This window comes from Amblyomma maculatum, chromosome 1 (assembly GCF_055883805.1).
Source record: "Amblyomma maculatum isolate TAMU_Amacu chromosome 1, ASM5588380v1, whole genome shotgun sequence".
In the NCBI taxonomy this organism is placed as follows: Eukaryota; Metazoa; Arthropoda; class Arachnida; order Ixodida; family Ixodidae; genus Amblyomma; species Amblyomma maculatum.
In genome coordinates this window covers 267,930,964-267,955,551 of record NC_139344.1, presented here as the reverse complement: position 1 = coordinate 267,955,551, position 24,588 = coordinate 267,930,964, and the positions used below count along the sequence as shown (strand labels likewise).

At 47.2% G+C, this 24,588-nt stretch overlaps 1 protein-coding gene across 6 annotated transcripts in view; it reads left to right on the top strand.

Moving 5' to 3' along the window:
• Nucleotides 1–24,588, top strand: part of LOC146206494 (fibroblast growth factor receptor 4-like) — an 85,115-nt gene that overhangs the window by 38,358 nt on the left and 22,169 nt on the right. For 5 of the 6 annotated variants that reach the window (XM_084591216.1, XM_084591214.1, XM_084591211.1 and 2 more), the window contains one exon: nucleotides 22,016–22,135. In XM_084591216.1, the coding sequence (XP_084447342.1) occupies nucleotides 22,066–22,135 (70 nt within the window). In that variant the 5' untranslated portion in view covers nucleotides 22,016–22,065. Of the gene's footprint in view, nucleotides 1–14,572; nucleotides 14,667–22,015; nucleotides 22,136–24,588 lie in introns of those variants that run through there. The other variant, XM_084591215.1, reaches the window with a different exon arrangement.

The window sequence follows — 24,588 nt, the reverse complement described above, 5'->3', positions numbered from 1 at the left end:
TTTCGAAGTTTTTGTTGAGCTCTACAATTACCCTGTCCACTCTCCTCTAGCTGGCGGTAGATAAGCAAAAGGGTGAACTTCATCGAGGTGACGGCCTCTTAACAGTGCAAAAATTATCCATGGGAGAACTGCCCTTGTTTTCTTGAAAAGTAAGTTTAATAAACGCGCTGTGAAATTAAGACATCTCCCTGCCCATAAATGCACTTCGAGTGGCCGGATCAGGAAAGAAGGCGGCGAATTTTCGCTGCGCGCATCGTTTTGCGACTCGGTACGTCATGATTTTAAGTGTTAGCGCAAGGGCAGAAAACCCGGCGTCGGTGTCGAATGCGTCGTTCGTGAATAAATTGACTGAGGAACCTCAAAATACAATCAGAACAATTCAGGGAAAAGTCCAAATAGAACCGAAAATGGCAGGGCAGGTTTCTTAAAAACGACAAACAAGCACGTCGGAAAATAAATTATCAGTGGGGCCAGTACGTGTACAGGCCCTCTGGAAGCGAGACGAACACTGAGGCCACGAATTCTCGTTTTCTCGGACATGTTAGAAGGGGACCTGCTGAATGCGTTGTGGTAATTGGCTTAGTGCCGCGCCTTGAAAACATATATTATATTAACTGTAATGAAGAGTACGGTAATAATTTTAAGTTAGCAAGTGCGTACAGAGCGGCGTTGCCATTGAAAGCAAATATGGTTGCGAATACAAACATATAAAGAAGGGTTTGGTTCGGTTTATGAGGTTTGACGTCCCAAAGCGACTCGGGCTATGAGAGACGCCGTAGTGGAGGACTCCGGAAATTTATACCACCTGGGGTTCTTTAACGTGCACCGACATCGCACAGCACAAGGGCTTTTCGCTTCCATCGAGAAGCGGCCGCCGCGGCTGAGGTTCGATCCCACATCTTTGGGCACAATTAGCCGAGCGCCCTAACCACTGCACCAGTACGGCGGGTTAAATATAAAGAAAGGAACATACAGCAAACCGCTGTCTCGGTTAATCGCATCATAAGCAGGTGGGAGCGAACGACAAGACGGAAAGGCGACGACGAGGAACGCTATCGTGTTCCACTCGCAAAATGTTTTGACCAGAGCAAATGTTCTAATCCGCCACCTGCATTGAACCACAGTGAAAGCCTGCGTGTTTCAAGGCATGGCAGGGTATTTTTGCTATCCTAGGCGCATCTGGTTTTAATCGCGTGTCATATTCTTGATCGACAGCAACCACGGAATGCCTTTAAGGACGATGATTAGGTAAAATCCTTTAAAGGCCAGAAAGGTCTTGTAACTTTCACTAACAGCATCGATAGCAGGCGCTGCTTACAATAGTAAAACAGAGTTCAGTCCATCAGAATCTTGGGTGTAGCACGCTTCCCCGTGTGGCGGAAAGCTGTCTACGCCCGCACGGTCGAAAACAAACTAACCAACACTAACAAAAAGCAAAAGAGCGTAGCACGCCCGCCCTCCCCTCCCCCCTCGCCTCCCTCCTTCTCCCCCTAACTATCCCCTCCCAACCCTCTCCAATCTTCCAAGGAGTGAGGAGGGGGGCGTCGTCAGGAGGGGTTGTCAGCAGTGGGAGAAGGACAAAGGGATTCTGAAAGTGCGGGGACTCGAAGGCGGCGGAGATAACGCAACCTTGTCTTGTTTCGTGCACACCCCAGAATCTTCGCCTTACACATTTTGTATTGAGCTCTATTAAAAATGCTGCCTAAATACTTTAGTTCATTCTTATTGAAATGACCTCAAATCTTATTATGACTGTAGGTATAGTTACATATATCTTGTTGCGAAATGCTAGAGTTTTGTGTGAAGATTGTCTTTAGTCTTGTCTGTCAGCAACGGCTGAATGTGTACCAACAGCGAAGACAACTTTTGTAGATAGACTTTTGTTTTGTGACTAAGGGAAACTGCGCCCGTTTCAAAAGATTCTTGGTAGCTATGGAAACTATTCGTCTCTGCGAATAGCTTTTGAGGCTAATAAAAAACATGTTTGATGCATATCGGTGGATCTTGTTACATATATAGCCCAATGTTCTCACAGATCCTTAAAACCCTTCAATACCCTTCAATGTCGAAACACTGTTTCGAGAGTCATCACACTCCTTTAATTTCGATGACCTCCATACATTCTTTGAAAAATTTGGATCGCATTGGTTAGCCTCTAAAAAGCGAGGCCGCATGATAAATAGGTGCTCCCCTCAGGGGGAACAATGGAAGCTATAGGGAGAGGACGGACACTGTCGGGCAGTTTGTTGTTGTTGTTGTTTGGACTATGAATTTATTGACGTGGAGGGGATACAAGGACACAGGTTATGTCGGCCTAAAACTCGTGGCGACACTCGAGAACGGTACACCCTTTAGTGCACCCTCCCTCCCTCTCTCCCCCTCTCTTTTTTTCTCTCTATGACAGGCCACAAATCGGCAGTTCCTGGTCCCCTTCTCCCGCATTTCGTGGTTTTTCTGTACGTGCTTTCTAGTTTCCCTTGCCATGATGTCCATGCATGCCGGTTGTGAATAAATAGGCCCTGAAGTGGAAACTCTCCACAGCTTTAAGAGAGTTCGTCCCGTGTTCGTCCTTCTTTCTGTGTCCTGTCGTTTTGCGCTAAATAATATACTCGTGATATCTCCAAAGAAAGAAAAAGAAAGAAAGAAACTGCGTCAGGAAAGAAAGAACTCAAAATGCAATCAAATATTGCAGACAGACAGAAATGGAAGCTACTGTACTCTGTAATGTGCAGTATTATCTTCCTACTGATTCCCTATGCTCTAGGGCAGTGCTGCGTAGAATGCCAGACGTCTCGTGCGGCGGGAGCATGAGCGGGGAATGTGCTTATACATTGGGGGCACTTTCATAGTCATGAGCAAGGTAAGGACTATAAACATGAAAGGCATTTAGCCTTAATCTTAAAAAGAAAGACATGAAAGCAGAAAACGACCACCACGCGTCGGCGTTGACTTGAGGCTCCGCTCCACGCACGTCATCTCCGGCGGTCGACCACGGTGCTCTGGGAGGACATGCCGTCCTCGCCCTGACTGGCGCCTCTTCGCGCGGCGCCGCATTGTGTCTGGCCCCAATCATTAGGTGCGCCGCTGCCAGGATCCGGAAGCGGCGGGTGGCGGTGCTTGGCGAGGAAGGCCCGCCCGCGATTAGGAAGACGTTTGGGCCGAAACAATAGGCCCGATGCGCCCATGTCAGAAGCGGCTACACAGGTCCATGAATGGAAACGCTTCAGACGGCAGCACACAAACAAAATTCGAGAAAAAGATGAGCGCTGCGCGTCCAGAAGATGATGAGCGTGAAAGGTCGGCGGAACGTGCCTGTGGACGGCACGATGTCTAAGCTTCGTTTTACTCCGATGCTGTAATAAAAGTTGATTTTCAGCAGCCGCTATAAGTTGCTCATACTCCGTGTGATGCCGTTTAACACTTGCTTCGAACAAAATGCAGATTAAACGCTGTCGTTGCGTTCTCATTTCGTTTATTATTATTTTTCTTTCTTTTTTTTTCACAATTCTGCACTCTCCGTCTGTAACTGGCTTCCGTATAACTGTTGTTGTTCGATCAGTGTCTGCACAGCTAAAATCAAACAGGCCCTTCCGCCAGCTCTTTCAAGCTTGCTGCCGTTATACACGGCATTACCGTGGACACTCGGTGCTGGTATTGTCGAAGACAGTGTAAGCGGAAAATGCTAAGCGCTGTCGTCCCGCTCTTCAGTCGCTGCACAGAACTAGCCAGACAGTGAGCACCGGCTGCCAGAATCAATTTTATTTTCAGCCTTATGTCCGTGGCTGTTAGGCACTGCTGCTGTCTAGGTCACGGCTCCCGAGCATGCCCCTTTCTGACTCAATCTTGGAGCTCCCGATATCGTGGACTGTTTCCTCCTCCAACGCATAGGAAGACGGCTCGGTGTTAAGCTTGAGCGAGCAGCTTGGCGAATAAAAAAAAGTAAAGAAAACAATCAAATAAAGTAAGGTATACGCGAGAAACCTGAGTGCGAGGTGCCAATGAGGGGCAAATTGTTTCTGCGTATTTCTCCCGTGCTCTTTTATTAGCGTAATCCGTAAAGCAGGTGTTCTTACACCGAACGCACGCGGCCGCTCAAGTGTGTATTGTGCACGTGTGGAGCGGCAGCTTGGAGACGTTTGGAAAAGTATGCTTCTTCTAACAGTACATGCTCTTATGTAGGAATTCCCGCTGCTGGTGAAGGCATTTCACCCTCTGTAGCCGACTAGACAGCAGCGAGTATTACGGAGTCCTTACGAAGAATTGGTGTTCTTTTTTCTCACGCGGCAGGTACCTGTGCGCCGAACGCGCCCCTGAGAGCATTTTCTACGCCGGTAAAAATGCGAACGCGTTAAAGAAAGAGAAAGCAACGAAGCGTTTCTGAGAAATCGGTGAAGCCATGTCCGTCTCCCTTGCCGGAGTTCCAAATGCGTTTCTGATACCCATCGGCTCTCGTTCGCACACATGGTGCGCTCGCATACCGCGGAGTCCCCGCAGCCACCGGGTCCGCGTTCATCAGCCAGCGGCGACTGCCGCTCCGCCATCAGCTCGCGACAGCATGCTGAGGGTGCCGCCGACGTGGCCGCGGCGCCCGTGAATCAGCGGAATACGGCGCGCCGGTGGCTCGCGCCTCGCTCAGAGCTCGTCGTGAAATCGGATCCTTTCCTTTCGGCGCGGCCCGAGTTCTCGGAAAACGGGCGCTAGACGCGGTTCCTTGGCGGATGAGAGAGCCTCGACGCGGAACGGTCCCGGCACGAACTCCGCCGCCTGGGGTCGGCAGTCGGCGTGCTGCGAGCAGCCGCACTGCTGCGCGCGGCGTAGCGAATACTCGAGCGGGCGAGAAGGAAGTTGGACGGGAGATAACGGCATGGCAGCCGCCTGACACGCCTCCCCACCGTTTGTAACGCGGGTCGCTTTTAACGAACGAAAGCGCCGTACGCAGTGAGCCCGACTACACGGTAGAAGAGCACAATATGCTGGCTGGCGTTGCAACCGATAAACGTTTCCACCACCACCACCGCGGTTGTTGACGTTCCTCTGAACATATGAGATTGTAGGGGTGCGAAACGTCTGAATTGTAAACGCCTGTGGACGTTCAATAGACGACAATGACGCTTTAGATGTACGAACTTTAGGTATACTTTGGATTTACGATATGCGATAGTCGAAAAAAATAGAATACAAGTACATTCTTACAAACGAGGTTTTTAACCCGGGCATGCACTCCCAACTCCCTCGATTTTCTCTGAGCAAAGTGGGATAAGTCGAAGCATAACAGCCGTCGAATGTGTTACATGTGCGAGGGAGAGGTGAGGTTCACCTCCTGTTGGGAAGGCGGGATGACGCGCGGCTACGTTCTCACGTTGATGTCGGTCGCACGTCATTCGGAGAGAGTCCGAGACTCCAACAGTGCAGGTTTACGCCGGGAAGCCTCATCAGGACTACGTGGAACTGCGAGCAGCGTCTCCTCTTTCTCGCGCCGTGATGGATGAAAGAGGCGCAGACCGAGCTCTCCCGCGGTGCTCGTCTTCAGCCTCCCACCGACACTCGCGGTCGCGCTAGATGACCAAGAGTACAGACATCTGATGAGGCTACGAGTTTGCGAACCGGCGTGCGCCCGTTGCAGCCAGATTCCGACGCGAAGTTGGCGTTGCTTCACTCGTGATACGCGTGAACAGAAAGAACCAGTGGCTGGATAACGAGGGCTACGGCATGATCCGTCAGTGCGTTGCTGCAGCGGTGACGAGTGCCATTCCTCGCGGACTTAACGTGTCGATGGTGCACACGCGATCTGGACAGACAGTTCATGCGCACACGATTGTGAAAAAATAAAGAGGTTGCTTCTAAATTGTTTAACTCCATATTTCATTGCATTTTGTTTTTACCGTGTGGAAGCTGTGAGGGCAGCGTCCACATGCTGTGTGATGGTGAGGACGGTGGCCGCAGTTGGGAGGACTTGTAAGGGCTTGCAGAACATCGCCATAAGCCCGCTGCGGAAAGGTGGGCGAGAGAAAATCCGCGCAACTCAGCGGTGTTGAAATATTCCCCAGCGTGCCGTGTGCACGCTTTTGCAAGCATCATCGCCTACCCATGCATCCCATTTCCGCTACGACCAAGCGACGCTATACTATCCAAACGCAGTCTTCGGTCTGCCTGCAACCGGTACCATGCCAGTTACTCGAGACAGTATACACTGTTTCCGCTTTCGCAAGTTAAACGCGAGCCCGCCACGAAACTCATGGGCACATGGTCCTACGGTGCAATGAGACGAAGCGGCTCGCGTTGCAAATGTGATTTCGGTTTGCATACCTCTTTACTTCACATGTCAGCAAGGGAAAGGAAGAAGAAGCAACTTCAAGATGCAAGATGCAACACAAATGGTTCGTCCTCTTGCCAGCATAATGTTGCCTTAATCGCTTTGTGCTGGCCTCGGTTATTTATGAGATATAATGTGCCGTGAATGGATGGAGTTTATTTATTTATTTTATCTTTACATACTGCAGCTCCATCCGAAGCTATAGCAGGAGTTGGAGGGGAACATGATATAAATAAAATAATTATACAATACAGTCAGTAGAGCAGTAACAAGGCAGAATTTAAACAGAGCAACAACACTAATAACGACTAGAGGTTACTTAACTGTGTGAAATAGTCAGTGTGCGATGGCGTCAGTAAAATTTTGTGAAGGAAGGGAGCGAAGTGAGCCAGGAAGCTTATTCCAAGCTGCAATGGTGCGAGGGAAGAAGCTTTTCTTAAATGGATTATGTCGAGCAAAGTAGGGGACAATATTAAGCTCACGGTAGTATCTGGAAGTAGTAGGCCAGGCTGGAATAATACAACTGTTAGATGAAAGTCGATAATGAGCATGAATGATACAATACAAGAATTTAAGCGATTCCAAATGCCGGCGACGTGATAGTGTAGTAGGTTGTAACGAAAGGAGGGCAGAAGTGAACCCGGTGCGAAGAGCTGTGTTGAATCATTTTAAGTCAGGCGTGCGAAATGAACGCAAAAAAGTGGCCGCCCTCACTTTTCATGCAAGCGGCGGAGTATAGTTGCGGAACACAAGAGCATCTGGTCGCTTAGTTGTTTTCCACGCACAAGCGTAAGCCATAAAATAACATAAATTGTTTATATATTTTTTTTATTACAAAATGAGTCAAAAGAAGTGCAATTGACACCCATATATAAAACAATATATAATCATAACAGAAATTGCTTGAATAATCGTTGGGGAAGTTGCAACTTTTGTGTGTGGCATCCGTTCCTAAACAAAATTTGAATCTTTTCCTCCAACCGGATCATACTTTTGACAGAAGGGAATAAATACGGAAAAAAAGAACAACACGCATCAGAATTAATGCCAGCCAGGGTATGGATAAACAGTGAGCGGCACGAAAAAATAAACCTCCGTTGAAAAACGTAGTGTGGAGATATGACTGCTGCTTTCTGAACGCGTCGAAGTTATCACAGAATTATTATATGCTACATTTTCCCAGCAGTACAAATTACGTTTAAATAATGAAAAAGAAAAGAGAAGAGAAAAGAATTAAGCATTGACTATCTTAGGTGAATGCGCTACATTTGTTGCAAGATGTTCAAATTTCCTAGGGAATAAGGACTACCCTGCTCCTCGCCTCGACACCGAATGCAGTCGCCGTGTTACAGTGATCGATGGAAGCTGGAAAGAAAAACAGTTCGAAAAGGCTACCGCCAGGTGTGAATTTATGGGCATCTCTAGAAAAAGGGGAGCTGCAAGGACAAGTCCTATTTGCAAAATACATTTTCTGAACTTTTTGACGAAAAAAAAAAAAGATAAAAAAAGGCAAACCACTGCAGTTTTTCGATGGAAATTCTCGTTCGAAGTGGCGACGGGGAGAGGGGGGGAGGGGGCTTCAATCTGCTTTCGGCTGCGCGCCTACCTTTAGCCCATTTTGCGGCACACTGGTTGAGTCCGAAGCATTGTGTCACGCATTCACGCCGCGTCGAAACAAGGCAGCTGCACAAAGCCTTTTCTTCTTGCAGCCATTTTTCAAAGCAGTGCAGATTGCAGCGGCTAGCGATGCAGATCTATCTGGACCATATTGTGTCCTAGCACCCCTGCCCCCCGTTCCATTTTTGTTTTTCCGTTTTCGTTCTCGCCGGCCTGCCGAACAGGGAGCGCGGGCACAGCGCTATCGGTGAAAATGCGTGCCCGAAAGAATGGTGATGCAAGGTCGTCACTGCTTTCCAGACAACAAAAGCTGGGAGGTCCGGCACGCCGTCTGATAGGCGTGTACAAATCGCGCACGCGCCCTCGGAACTAAACAGTCCTCTGGACGGCTGAAAACACGCCGCGGAACAGACGCGGCCTCTCCCTGTTCTTCTGGGCCGCGCACGAGGGCAGATGAGGTGTATCATGGGGCGAAGAAGACGCACGCTGACTTTGCGTTGGGAATGAACTGACAAGACTGTCAACCAACTCAACCCTTGCACATGAAAGCAAGTCAAACATCTCCATTCCAAATGGGCTGGCAGCTCAGCGGCCTCATCATGCTTTTGTTGATTAAAAAAATACGTGGAAACACGACATTAACAAAAACTCATTAACGCCGGTGGGCCATGGTAACACGACAAATGTAGTTAAATTAGAGGCGTTACAGGCGCAATCGTGAACATGAAAAATAGGCGTAAATTTTGTCTGAACTTTGCAAGAAACACATGTGAAGCTATTTACTCTAAAAAATATAGGAACCGTCCCGAACACCGGTTGCGCTGCTTAGAGGAGGTCGGCAGGGATCCCTTGCGGCTCAGCGGCGTTCAAAGCGCTCGAGATGAGCTGGCGCTGTTTGGCCAGTACGCAGGAGGCACTCCCTCGCATATACTGTGGTTGCATTGTCAGCGTTGTGTTGTGCACATGTCCACATAATGCGATGGAATGCGAAATTACCTCATTCGTGATGAAAGCACCTCGTGGAGCACAGCATCGACACGACGTCTTTGTGATGCGCAGAATCCACAGATGAATGAAGACGTACAAATGGCTCATTTCCCGTGAAAAGAAAGTCAACGGTAAGGCTGTAAATCCAACATTCTGGGGTCGCCAATTTTCTTGTGATTTTTACAAGAGAATTAACAGGATAAGTATTCGGTGCGCGCGTTAATAATGAAAAAAAGAAAAAAAAAGAAACAAAGAAACAAACAAACTAGAAAACAAAATGGATTTGTGAACTGGTAATAGGCGCAAGCAATAAATAAATAATAAAGAAAAACCTTTCGTTTTATGAACAATAGGTGCAATTCTACAAGAAAAAAAAAAAACTGCACTTTAGAAGGTTCAAGACCGGGAGGAAGGAGCTCTCACAGATTTCTCTCTTGAAGGCTTTAGGAGGTCGGAACCGAACTCTGGGCCGGCTGGCCATGTTGGGGCTCGGTTTCGACTCCACTGTATGCAAGTAGCAAACCGAAATACGGGGCCAGTGCCCAAGGATTTCGTGACCCATGGAAACCGCTTCGCCTCACACTGCGAGCAGCGGACGATCCCGCCTGGCGGGCCTTTCCACGAGACACGGCGGCGCTATTTTTGGGAGGCCTACAGTGCGGCGCTCACGAGACCGCCCTATGGTCTACGGAGCCGGATAAGAGACCCATCTCTACAGCGGGTGCACTCGCCATCTGGACCTCTGGGCTACACCTCTCCCCTGCACCCCCCCCCCCCCCCCCTCCCCACCTTTCTACGCGACCTCGTTTGGGGCGCTGAGTTCAGCCAAGCTCCACAAACCCAGGCTGCAAAACATTTTTCGTCTGGCAACAATGATTGCCAGTGTCAGTCAAATGACATTTCACTTTGTTTCTTCCAAGAAACGCTCAATCGCTATTAGAATCCCCTCAACTCTCTGATAATTCTTCCGAGTGTAAGAAGGCCCAGATTATATTCTTCCCTCCAAGGTACCGGTCTTTCAACTCACTACTGAAGGCATTTGAATTTGACACTTCACTGGTGAAACTATATCGCTGATCTCTACTAGTGCTTGTGTGTACTGCGGGGGCAGAATTTTCGTGTACTGGAGAGGCGTTAATCGTGGCTGAGACAAGCCACAGCGTTGCGCTGCGGAGGGCCGTCGTAAAGCTACATGTGTATTCATGTCATATAATGAGAATACCTTTCGTTTTTGGAATTGTGCTGAAAAAGCATTTTTAATTCACCCATTTGAATTGGTTTTGATTCTAATAACGCCCTTTGCCGCTGCCTTCAAAACTCTGCGCCAAGAAAATGGGAATTTCGCGCAACAGCAGTCTCCGCAAAGCCACAGCACATAAGTCACCAACTGCCACCAGGACGAGGGTCTCCACGCTTGTAAAGAAGACCCCACTGAAAGAATAAAGGAATAATAGGTGACAGAGGCTTTAACCATCCCATAGTTTGAATTTGCAGTAGAAATAACGTCAAGCCATTATCTGTCACAGATTAAAACTACCTGCAGAAAAAAAAAAAAAAAAAAAGTCCCGGCTTAACTCCTGTTGCCCGTAAACAGTGCATAAGGCACAACGTGCATGTTGAATCCCGCGACACCAACTGTGCCCGTTTCGTGCCGATCAGCGACCAATTGGCTACGATCGGTCTCACGCCGTCCGTGAGACCATGACCCTAATGTGGTGGCGACGGTAGATTCTTCACTGGCGAGTGGTCCGCCCAGCGCCTACGCGGACTGCTCGCAAAAGCTGCATTTTGAGCCGACCAAACTCGGCAGACTGAAATGGAAAGTTTAGTTTTCACAGTGCTGCTATTGTTTCCAGTTTTTTGTTTATTTGTTTATTTCTCAGAAGCCCCATTAAGGGCTGTTACACGAGGGGTGAGCGTGAAGTATGGCGCTAAGGGAAATGCTATTTTCGATGGTGCTTTTGAACTGGTAATGGTATACCAACAATTCAATGTGGACAGAAAGGTCGCATCGGTAAAGGCCTATGCGTAGAAAGAAAAAAAAAAAAAAAGAACTGAGACATTGTGGTATATAGACGCTCTGAGAGCTGACTGCTTTTTGCCGGTTGGGGCGGGATGATTGAGGGGCTGGCTGGACAGATGAAGACGTTGACTGATGGCATATATATATATATATATATATATATATATATATATATATGCCATCATGCATGTTCTAGCATGATGGAATGGGAGCAGTTAGGGATAAGGGTAGATGGAGAATACCTCAGTAATCTGCGATTTGTGTGATGACATTGCCTTGCTAAGCAACTCGGGGGATGAACTGCAAATAATGATTGATGACCTAGACAGAAAAAGTAGAAAGGTAGGCTTGAAAATCAATATGCAGAAGACTAAGGTAATGTTCAACAGCCTCGGGAAGGAACAGCAGTTTACATTAGGTAGCGAAATACTGGAAGTAGTAGGCGAGTATGTCTACTTAGGACAGGTAGTAACCGCAGATCCGGACCATGAAAAGGAAACAACAAGAAGAATAAGATTGGGATGGAGCGCATTTGGCAAGCACTCGCAGATTATGACTAACAGCTTACCGGTATCGCTCAAGAGGAAAGTATACAACAGTTGCATCTTGCCTGTACTCACCTATGGGGCTGAAACGTGGAGGCTAACCAAGAGAGTTCTACTTAAGTTGAGGACAACCCAGAGGGCTATGGAACGAAAAATGGTAGGGGTAACATTAAGAGATAGAAAGCGTGCAGAGTGGGTCAGAGAAATAACTCAAGTTACCGACATTCTAGGGGAAATTAAAAAGAAGAAATGGACATGGGCAGGACATGTAGTGCGAAGAGAGGATAACCGATGGTCGCTGAGGGTAACAAACTGGATTCCAAGGGAAGGAAAGCGTAGCAGGGGGCGGCAGAAAGTTAGGTGGGCGGATGAGATTAAGAAGTTCGCAGGGGTCAAGTGGATGCAGCCAGCACAGAACCGGCTTAAGTGGAGAAATATGGGAGATGCCTTCGCCCTGCAGTGGGTATATAATCAGGCTGATGATGATGATGATGATGATGTTCTAGCATGTTCTTCCTTTGTCACATTGATATATATATATATATATATATATATATATATATATCAATGTGACAAAGGAAGATATATATATATATATATATATATATATATATATATATATATATATATATATATATATCAATGTGACAAAGGAAGAACATGCTAGTTTACGACGAAAAGGTAACGTGAAGAGATCAAAAAAGCAAAAAAAAAAGTATCTAGCACGGTGACACTACAGCAATAAGAGTATCTAGAAGGGATAAATGTAAGTGCGCGATTGTGATGGGCTCGAGCAAACTGATTAGGTAGCTTGATGAGGATCAAAAGCAGAATGTGCATACTCTAGCCTGGGTCTGAGAAATGCTACATAGATAAGTTTGACAGTGCGGGACGCTGAGGAAAGGTTATAGCATAAGTATCCGAGGGCAGGATTAGCTTAGTTAGCGCTTATGTTGACATGATTGCATTTGTTCAGTTAGGATTAGAGGGCAAAGGCGGTACATAGAAGTTCGGCAGTTACGATGGTGATGGGAAGAGGTTAATAAACTTTTATTAACATTAGTTCCATAAGCTGTATATCATCGCACTCACGTATTCGAGAAGGCAGTTCTGTAGAGCGGCGGTGTACACTACGCTATCATCTGCAAAAACTGTAAAAGAGCCTAGCTATACAGGCCAGTTGGTGGGACATCGTAAAAATAAAACCGCAGAAAGAACAGGAAGGAGGCAACACAGGGCGGTTGCCTCCGTCCTGTGTTGTCTCCTTGCTTCCGCCTTGTCGTTTCTGCGGTTTTATTTTTTCGACATCCACAAAAAGACGGATGGTAGGTGCAAATTTGAAGGGCAACTCCGGAGATTTTTCGAAATTCGAATATTTTGGTAAAATTTTTACGGTAGATTGCCCTCTCCGTCCAGACTCATTCTACAAAATTTGGGCGCCATGCCATAATTCATTCGCGCGCAACACCATTTTAAAATGTGCAGTTTTCGTGGCTTCAGTTGAGATGATTTCTTCGGGAAACACTGCGTTTGTGACGTCACAAACAGTACTCCCGCGTTACTGGCCACTTCCCGCGCGATCATGAAATTTCGATTCTTGTGTTTGGCTATCTCAGACATTTTATGCACTCCGTCATAATTTTCATACTTTATTTTCACCATCCAAATCGCGTACGACTGTTTTTCCAATACTGTACGTGACGACACCGTTTCGTCGACTGCACGTCGTTTCTGGCCATGAAAGCAGTTTCGGTAACGGTTTGCTGTTTTTCCTTTTTTTAAATTTGTCTACTTGGAATTTCGAAAAACGTTTTTTTGTGTTGGAGTCAGGGCACACCGAGGAATGTGAAGCAATCAAAAACGGTAATTAATATGGGTTATGAAGAGAAGGAGTCCTGATACGGTGCCTTGAGGAACACCAAACAGGACGTGGGAAAGGGCAGATAAGCAGGCCTTTCCAACGGCGAACTGGAGACGATTGGTTAGGAGCTCACTGATCCAGTTGAATACGCATGAGTATAAATTAAGGCGCGTCAGCTTGAGTAGTAGGCGACAATTAGGAGCTTCCTCGAAAGCTTTCTCGGTATCTAGAAAGCAAGTCAGTGGGAGTGTTTAGCTCAGGAGTTGAGTGAATGTCGTGAAGATGAAAAAGAGCTATAATTTCACAGCAATCACTTTACCGGATGGAATCCTGGTCAGCATAAAACGCTGACGGATGACAGGAAGTTAGAAGCCTAAAAATAAATAAAATTCTCGATGATTTTGGACCGAACATGTATGATAGACTTGGGACGAAAGTTATTGGGGCATGATCGGTTATCCTTGTTGGAGAGGAACCATCTTCCTTACCCTCTAATCTGCAGGAACGGAACCGGTGGTTAGCGAATGCTGAAATATTAATGACATAATAATGCTGCTGATATGTTTACTGTTTTTCAGCACTTTAGCATTCATACCGTCAATTCTTGTCGAAGACAAGTGCATCAACGAGCAACACGATGCAAGTCGGACTTGGAGTAGCGTAGGTTGTACGCAATACTTATTTGCAAACAACGAAGCAACTAGGTATTGTCAGTGGTGTGTGGGGGAGGGGTCATTGAGCATTTGGATGAGCGTACTTATGACCACGCAGCTGAGAAAAAAAGGCAGTTGCTTGAGCGATGTCTCGTCGGCGAACGTTGTGCGGCTCCTCTTTCGTGGTATTGTTGGCAACGTAATTTAAAATTTCTGCATTTTACAAACTGCGTGACACCATTATTGTCAACATGGCTCTCAAACTGTAGGATGGTTCGTTTTCTACCGCCAGAAAATGGCGAGAATCTTGCGCTGATGCACAGAAGGATCCTTACAGGGTGCAAAAGGGCAGCGCCCGGGACACATGTCAACAGCAGCGGCACGGTACGAGCACAGTTTTAGGCAGTAATTAATGCTGCGACCGACCTGAATGCTGACGAATACCGTGACCGATCTAAGCCTTCTCTTACCATCAACTGCGGCAATCGTTGGTCGCAGAAAAACGGAACCTACGTTCTCGAGGCTGGCGTATCGCTTCCACCAGCAGACACACCCACCCGTCAGATGAAACTTTAAAGCAAGCCCAGCGACTGCAACGGATCACACTGGTATCAGCAGCGGCACGGGACGAGCACTGTTTTAAGCAGTAAATTCTCTGGCATTGCAGGTTAGTTACAGATTTGTTTAATATCTATCCCCATTTTTGTTATTGCTACTGCTGCTGCCGTCAAAGTGCCTTCATGCCTCTAGAGGAGTGTGCGTCTTGTGGAATGTAAATGGAATAGCTTAATGCAAAAATAGATTGCAGTGACAGTGGATCTACGTACCATACGGGGAAGAGTGCAGGGATTTCTGATGTCACAATTAAGACAAATGTGGAGCAGTACCGCAATGCGTGGTTCTGTATAGCTTGCAGACGTGCAAAGGGCCGTGCTCCACTGCCTGATAATAATGGCAATGAACCAGATGCACAGGATATTCGAGCCATGCTTAAATGCATCAACGAAAAAACAGGAATACCTTCTACACCTCAAAGAAACAGTTGAAAGCCTTGAGGTCCAGTTCATGAATGAAGGGTACGGCGAGCTATTAACGCGAATAGAAAAGAATGAAAGTGAAGTAAAAGAACTAAAGCACAGAATAGAGAAAGTCAGGCCCAGGACAGTGGAATATGTTGCAACTGAAAAACGAAGAAGGCAATCTGGAATGGCGGAGCAGAAAGCTTAGCCTTGAATTTCACGGCATTAAACTGGTACAAAACGAAACCTTGCTCCATGAAATCAGTAAGCTCACAGCGCTGAACAACTTGCCGCAGCTTCTGGAAACTGATGTGGTGGCAACCCATCGCTGGTCATCAAAGGTAGATAAGACATAGGAATATTCTGCCGGTTTTGAGAACCAGGCAGTCAGAGATAAGTGGTGGCAAAACTGGAAAAACTTTCCAGAGAAAGCGACAGGATTTGTGTGTCTGAGAACTTGACTAGAAAGACACGTACCTTGTTGGTCGAGACAAAGCTTTGGGCCAAGGCTAACAGCTCCAAGTACGTATGGCACAGCAATAACACAGTTCTATTGCGGAAAACTGACGGAGCGAATGCGGTGGCCATTTCCGACTCCAGTGACCGCGATAAACTCAAGTAAGGCTTCAGTTGACTAGAAAGAACGAAATGGCAAGAGTACTAAATATGTCCTATGAGTTACCGCACACTTTTATACCAGTCAGTTAGGGTCAACATTTATCTGGGCTTTCAAGTGTTTTCACATGAACGCACGTTCTTTTGCTAACAAGGAAACTGGCTTGCGACTCTTCTTAGAACAAACAAACCAATCATTTGGTGTCATTATGCTGACGGAGACATGGTGTACTAATGACGTGAATATTTTCCTGCTTCCCTCTTACAATACCTTCTATGTGAATCGACCAACCGGTCGAGGCGCTGTGGTGTGCATCGATCCTAACTAGAAAACCACTTGTGCGAAGTAGTGAGTGAGTTTTCGACATTAACTCCGGACTATAACATAATGGCAGTAAAACATAACACCGTGCTTTCTTTTTGCTATCGCCCGCTTCATGGCTCTGTCACGCATTGTCTGGCATATTTAGAGTATTCCTTTTCATTTGTCATTGATAATAAGTTACACTTAATATTTGGTTCTGATAGATGAAAAGTGCTTCTCTAAAACTTAGGTTGGATATGCTATTAAAAAGTAATGCGTGCTGGAATATTAACCTTCCTACAAGAGTGACCGAGAATTCGTCATCTCTAATTGATTGATTCATAGCAAATATAATTCAGATTTGATTAAAGGCGCAGTCTTCGTGTCAAATCTAAGCGACCAACTGCCAATAGTTCTTCTTTATTCAGTCAGTAACACAACACAGTCTTTGTACCTTTCGTACTAAAGTACTTAAAACTTCCTGGGATACTGTATTTCAAATTAGAGACCATAATGATGCTTATGAAGCTTTCTGCACTTTATTCAGAAGTATATATGAGGCTGGCTTTCCGTTGAAATGCGATAAAAGAAAAAAAAAAAACGCAAGCCGTGGATTTCTGCTCAGCTATCTGCTTGAATACGAATGGTGAATTTATAAAGACCAAGGATCAACAACTTCTCCAGGATTTAAAAAAAAAAAAAAAAAGAAATCGTTCGGACAAAAATATAAAAAAGGCGAGGCGCGAATACTTTTTAAATACTTTAATTCTCCAATTTTATGTTCCGATGTAACATGGAACAACTTGATTCTCAATTAAATTACGATATTCCGTCACAAAAAAATGCATTGCTTGGAACTAAATGGCACTGAATTAAACAACAAAGTACTTGCGGGTACCTTTAACAAACATTTTGTTAATGTTGGTGGCAACAGCACACCAAATAATAATCCAGATTGCATTTATTGCAATCCTAGCTCTATATTTCTTTATCCGATGCATAAAGGAGAAATAACTAGCACATTTCTCACCCTAAAGAACAGTAATGCCAAGGATATTGATGATATTCAAATAAAACCTGTAAAATATGTTGCAGATCTTATATATCCATGTCTTACGCACGTTTTTAACCTATGTTTAAATCAAGGTACTTTTCCTCGTTGGATGCAGATAGCGCGCGTCATTGCACTTTTTAAGAAAAGTGATAAGAACGACTTGAGAAATTATCGACCGTTATCAATACTTCCTGTCCTTTCCAAGGTTTTTGAGAAAGAAATCTTGAAACGGTTAACTCAATTTGAGCAAAAACATAATCTGCCATCTGATAGTCAGTACGGTTTCTGCAATGGCCTGGGCACTCAGGCCGCCTTGCTAGCACGCACGCACGCACGCACGCACGCACACGCACACGCACACGCACACGCACACGCACACACACACACACACACACACACACACACACACACACACACACACACACACACACACACACACACACACACACACACACACACACACACACACACACACACCATTCTCCAGCATTTTGATGATGGCAAAATTGTGGTAGGCATCTTTATTGACCTGTCAAAGGCATTTGATTGCATTACCCACTGTCTTCCAACTCAAAAACTTGAATGCTGTGGCATTCGCGGTAACGCCTCGTCTCTTATACGTTCATATCTTGATAATCGCCGACGAATAGTTGTAAATGATCATAATTCTGATCCACTACCAATCTCCTCAGGCGTTCCGCAGGGAAGCTTCTCAGGACCTTTTCTATTTAATATTTACACGAACGATATCATTAATATCAATGCAGCTGCTAAATTTATCATTTTGCTGACGACACAAGCATATTACTTGGGGGTAAAACTGTTGACAACCTTGTCGATGTAGCAAATTTAATTTTAGCAAGCTTAGACGAATGGACGCGTAGAAATAGTCTTCGATTTGATGAGCATAAAACGAAAGTTGTGATATTTAGAGCTAAAAACAAATCCATATGAACCAGCAGATCTAGCTCATTAAATGGTACACCCATTGAAAACACTTCCACAGTTAAGACACTAGGCGTTATTTTCCAAGAAAATGTGTCATGTGATACCTACGTGGATAACCTCGCAATTAAGCTTTCACAAGTAATTGAGTTTATACATAGAAATCGTCGCCTACTTTCACCAGGAATTGTAATATTAATTTATGAGTGTTTGTTATCCTCCAGACTGAACTACTGCCATTTAATCTGGACTACCACAACACACGGGAACTTACAAAGGCTTCACAAGCTGCAGGAGAGGTTTTTCCAAAAACTTTTATTCTCACACACAGCACCTTGTTGACAAATACAATGTTATCCCGGTTACCAAACTGTTCGACTGTATCTATGCAAAGCATTTCAAAATCGAGAAAAAAAAAATAAGTTATTTTATTAGAACGTTTAGCCAATTTACAGGAAAATACTACCACTCGCCAAACACTTAACACTAGCCCTTGGGGTGTGAGGACTTTCAGAACAACATACGGCTTACAGACACTTCAGAACAACTTGCCCAGGTTGCACCAAGAATATTTACAGCTTAAATATACCCCGTTCAAAGAACTTCGAGAGTATAATAAAAAAAATGCAAGGTAGTGATCTTTCCTTTTCTGCCCTTCAAGTTCACCCACCTCGCTATTTCTAATAGTGTGCCTTGTTAATGAAAATTCTCCGTCTTTCTTACCTTCCTTCTTTCAAATCAAAAGTATTTCCATTATTACCTCACCATTATTGCATGTAGTTTTTATTTTTGCTGGACAAGGAATCTGATTCTTTCTTTTAATTCTTTCTTTTTGCCGAGAATCGCCGAGTATTTCTTCCTGTATGAGACTATTTTTGCCTTCTTGAATCAAGTGTTTTGTACACATTAACTTTCAGAGGCTGTTTACTTTCAATGAGTGCATTTCCGATTGTGAACATGTATCGTACTTTTTCCCCCATAAACAATGCCGTTGTGACGTTTTTCAGTGTGCGGGGACCTGAGGCTCGTCAAGCTGTATTTTATGACAGCTTTTTCTACAGGCCTCCAGTGTCTTGCATTCTTTATGGGACACAAATAAAGGCAAATAAGGGCATTATAAACTGCTCATAACGCGTTTGCGAGTAACCAAGTCGGAAGCAAGCCTATTAAGCCAGCTGCCCGTCTTGAACACGCCAGGAGTTTTTCTTGCTACATTTTTGAGTCAGATCAGTGTTGTCTGCACTGCAGTGTCTGTGAAGATGTCCTGAGTACCGCAGGTGGTCATGTAGCCTCTAATACCTGTCGTCTGGGTGCGCCTGGCTTTTCGCTTCCACGGTTTGTTAGAACCTGGCAGCGCCATCAAGAAGGCGCCGAGCAGCCTGGCTGGTCTCCTCGCGCTCTGCTAAGCGTCCTCTCCATTTCGTCCGCGCATAGACAGGACAGTGAGTGGCGAAGGGAGTCGACGGCGGCGGTGCGGGCGGCGTCCGAAGACAATTGCGGCTCACGTTAGGGCCCGAGAAGCGATTCCGTGCAGCAGTCTGAAGCACATATGGGCGGGATGCAGGTCAGCATGTGCACTCACAGGAACTGCTTGGGAACCTGGCGAGCACCACAAACACGCTCGTTTCTATGAAGTTCATCGAACGCAGGGAATGAAGCTATACCGCAGCTAGGCTCGCACGGAAGGGTCTCTCCTCTACGCAAACGCTCGAAGACCGCTGCATGAGTACTGATGTCATCACAGACAGAAGCGTCCTGGAAATATCTCGTTTGATTAAGCGGGCCATCGTGGGTCCCGTGTACCCATTTCGACAGTGCCTTCGGCGGGCTGGAGGCTTCTGACGCTTTTGGATGCACGGCTCGCGGGCTGGACGGGACCGTTCTTACTGGGCTGCATGAAACTACAGGGCTAGTGCTGCCTCGGCGTCGTCGCCATGGTCGGCCTTCGTCACTCCGTCGGCGGGGCGGCGGCGGTCGGTTGCGAAGACGGTGCCTCAGCGCTTCAAAGCACGCCACCTCTCCGCAGTATCGCGCCGTCGATGGATGCTCGCGAGCGGGCGCTGACAGCTCTCCGGGTGCCATTATGCAGCTCCAGGAGCGATGGGCAGGCGCCCAGAGCGCGGGAGATAACGTGCCACCTAGAGAGGCGCCCTGCGATCCCTATCGGCGCCCGTGTTTGTTTCCCCGCGCTTCCCGGACCATCGCGCGGTGGACGCTCGCCAGCCTCACGTAGCGCCATCGTTTTGCCGTGAGAGCAATTTATCGCGTCACCTAGGCCAGCAATCCGGTTGGAGCGTCAAGTGTGAGGGCCGCGGCACTGCGAACCTTCGTCGTGGAGAAAAACATCAGATGCTATCGGATGCCGCCGAACACGCTCGAATCGGAATTTTTCTTTTGTCATGTTCGGTCGAGTGACATGCGGCCCTTGCACTCGTTGGTCACAGTGATGAGTCCCTGCTAAACTTAAAGGCTGTGCTCGCTCACTGTCCAGTCCACGTCATTTCTCGCTAAATAATTAAAGCACGTGACAAAAACGAGGATGAGCGAAAACGTAGTACGCGCGTTCTCGTTAACGCGTTCGCGCTCTTTTCTTGCGTCAAAATGTCGTGTGCGACGATGTCTAACTATGGGGTGGCGGTTGCTTTCCAAGCTTAAACTGCCCAGGACGCATTGATTTTCGTTCATATATAGCAAATTCAAATGACCGAAAATATGCCACGTCGCAGAGTACATGGTCATGCACTCTTTTTCTGTCGCATCACGCGTGAAAACTGTGACATATGTAGTCATTCAGTGTGAAGACTCCTCGACCCAGTTGTGTGTAAGATCACTTTCCATTGAGCTGAAAATGGCTTCGTTTTCTTCTAATAACCGTAAAAAATTTTGGCAACTGCCTCAAATTTTGGGTATATCGTCTTCCAGTCCTGTGCGTATTGTTTAGAGCAACTGCTCCACTCTGACAGAGGAGAGATGTCGCATTCCCGAAAAATGGAGACGCGCCCTTCATGTGCGGCCTCTCCCCGCCAACATGTCCAGAGAGGACCATAATGGTCGGCGCCTGGCGCGGGCGGAAGGAAGCCTTGGACCGCCATTATGGAAGCAAACCAGGAGTTTTCTACGTGGACGTCTCCGGCCCGAACCCTAGGGGTTGGTACACAGCCGCGGTCATCCACAAGAGCAAAACAGTAGACGGCCTTACGTTCAAGGCCCAGTCACCAACCCGCGCAGAAGAGGTCATCGGCCTCTCAGCCTCTGACTCCTCCTCCAAATGCATAATAACCGACTCGCGAGGGGCTTGTCGGAACGTCCAACAAGGGTGGACTGCTCCCCTAGCTTACCGCATCTACCAAAATTCTAGTGGAGATTCGGATCCCGCGCACCGATCTCTCGTTTGGGCTCCAGGTCACCAAGGTCTCTAAGGGAATGAGGCAGCCGACGACGCCGCCCGCGCGCTCTCTTTCCGGGAATTTCCCACGGGACCCGACGCGGACCAGGATTGTATTTTCAGCCCAGCTTACAAATTTAAAGAAATATGTGAATATTACAGATCCACGCACCAAACTCCTCCCACCCCGTGCAAAGGGCTGGGGAAGGCTAACGAGCGGGTGCTCCTGCGCCGGCTCACCAATACAATGTTGTGCCCGGCTACTCTAAAACATTTTGACCCACAATTTGACGGGCTGTGCTCGCACTGTGGGGAGGTGTCTGACACCTACCACATGGTGTGGGCCTGCCAGAAAAACCCATCTTTGCCCCCTATCCCCAACCCCACCCGAGAGAACTGGGAGGCGACCCTGTCCGGCTGCTGCACCCTAGAGGCCCAAAAGGTCTTAACGCAGCGCGCCCGGGCTGCGGCAAACGCCAATGGAGTGCCTGTCTAGGCATCCCACCTAGTGTATATACCTCTCTGTACATATAATAACTGTTTTCACCGCCACCCGCTCAGGTCTGGTGTCAGCAATGTATTTAAGTTAAAAGTGTCCTCTGTGTGTTTCCGTCCTCTACAAAGCGTGGTACAATGTTCTCAGAATGAGTTTAGTCATTTGCTGATGTCTTTTCTCATTTTTTGCTCTTCGCAGAAACCGAGGAGATGATCAGCTAAACGAGGAGGAGCCTGTTCCAACGGACCATGTGTCACTTCTGCCTAGAAGTCCTAACTTTCTTCAGCCTGTTCTGTTTCTGTCTCACTGCGTCAGAAGGTACGTCGCCATTTCAGCAACCTGTGTGACCTGCTTTTTCTTAAGAGCAGGACCCTAAACCTCTGAACCTCTGAACAGCTTCCGCTTGCCGAAACTCGCCAGTGGGTCAAAAGCCGTATATAATGCAATCGGCTATGTATAGTCATTAACACGAAGGAAAAAAAAAAGCAATCATTCATCTGCCATTATTAGCTAAGCAGTTCTGCTAGCAATGCGATGGTGGATCAAGCGGCTGTGATTTGCATCCCGTGTGCACCGTTCGTAGTGATAGAGACGTCAAAGAGGCGCAGCTGCGAGGTCGCGCTTAGCCACGCGATATTGGCTGCCTTATATTGGCTGCCTTACACGTGGAGGGCTCCATTATACAGAGTCATACACGGGCTAGCGAAAAGCAGTCTCGATCAGCTAAACATTCTTTATTTCATGTTGCAAGTCTGAGACTTGTTCGATGCAAATTTTGACAATAGTTGTGTGCATTCGCCTGGTCAGGTATCGAAGTCCAGTTTAATTAAATGTAAAAACTCGTCGTTCCTTACACTGATACTTGACAACACGTGAGTGCAAACGTGGCCGAACACTTGGAGGAAGTTTCACGTTCCCAAAGATGCTTGCCTAAGAGTTGGTATTCTGCCCTCTGCTTACTATTTTCTGGCTTTGACGCCTCGCCCTTGCTCCATTTGCTTACTGAAGAAGCCGTCTGGGAAAAATAACTTGGTTTCCTTTCAAATGGTACGCTTCAGTAATACATATTTCGAGAGAGCGAAAACACAGCTTTTTCTTCGAAGTTTTCCTTTGACGATGATAGAAAAGTGAATAAGAAAGCAAGCCTCAGACTGAACTCTTATCTCTATTGCGCGGAAATTTAATTTCCCCGGGGCATTTCAAAGTTCCCGCAGAATGCTATTTGACTTGGCCCTCGACAGGTGTCATCGTCCCGACGTTTGCCTTTTGCTCCTGTCGATCCCTTTTCGCAATTTCATCGCTTCAGCAGCAGCGCAGCGCTAAGAGGTTATGCTTGACAGCCGAGAAGGAATCGGCTTTTTCTCATCTCGCGGGCAAGTGGGACGCCATCGAAGCGCACCTTGCTGGCAGTTGGTTGCAACCATTGGTAGCTTCGATTCCGCGGTCTCCTCGAAGCCCTGATCATCCTCGCCGTAGATAACCGCGAGAGCTGAAATTAATTATATAACGCCCGGGCCAAAATAGGCGGCGGAAGCAAGACGAGAGGCTGACGAAGCTGCGTCGTCCGCGCAAGGCGGCGCGCCGAGGCGAGACGCCTAAAGGGCGCGCCGGGTAATCCCGGAAAAGGGCTTTGTGCCGCCGCGGGCCAAATTTAACCCGCCTCTCGACTCGAGCCGAGCGCGCGCCGTCAAATGGTCGCGCCTCCACGCACTGACAACAGACCCCATTCGGTCCGCGTGCCCGCGTAAATCCCGAAACGGTGTGCATAAAGGGGACCGGCGCTTTTATGCGCTCTTCTTTCGCTATTGACGAGCGGCGAATTACAGCCGCCGGGCCAGGGCACCCGCGCCGCGAACCTGATTCATAGTCGGCGAGACACGCGCCCCGAGCAAGAGGCGGCAGAAGCAGCTTCGCGGTGTCGCACGCAGGCGCGTGCTAAACGGCGACCTCGGTGCCGTAACTCTTCCGGCGCTGTCACGGCACGCACGCTGCCTAACTTGGGCTTCTGCAGATGCCCGACGACGAAGAGGGCACCTATATGACGATGACCAATATGCGCAAAGACACGAGCGCAAGGACATGTAGGCGCATGTGCGTGAAGCCCGACTCAGCATACGTTCGAACGTTGAACCACAATTTAGAGCGAGCTTTCGATGGCCTCCCCATTCGGCGCACCAATAGCTGAACCAACTGAGCCGAGGCCGTTCTCAATTCTTCTTGAGAGAGCCTCGTAGGACGTGCATCTTTAATGAGCAAGGAAGTGTCGAGCGGTATGCGCGATAAACCTTTTGATGCGCTGTGACTTACTCCGGCATAGGGATAAGACTCGCGACCATAGATTTTTACCAGGGGCACTTAGCTCCGGATGCCTCTTCGCCTGACTTTATTACACCTCTTTTTAAAAAAAAATCGTTTCTCACACTGTTCTAGTTGCGAAAATAGCGTAAGAAATGTCGAGGTTGTCGCAGAAGTGTACCACGTCATGACAGAAAACGACGTCGCCAGCGTTTAGTGATCCCATTGGTCAGTGATCTTTGCGGTGACGATTGCATTTCGAAGCGGGAGGTGATATACTTAACAGTATAGTACTGCAAGGAATTGCTATAGGACTGCCGATCGTAGTGAAAGAAAGCAGTTTTCCTCCCACAATTGAGGAGGCTGAAAGGCCAGTATTTTCTCAAAGCTTCTACTTTCTCACCAATGAGAATAGTCATTTGCCACATATGCCCTTGCTGGTCGTGTGTGCGTCACATTATATAGTTATGTTCTGG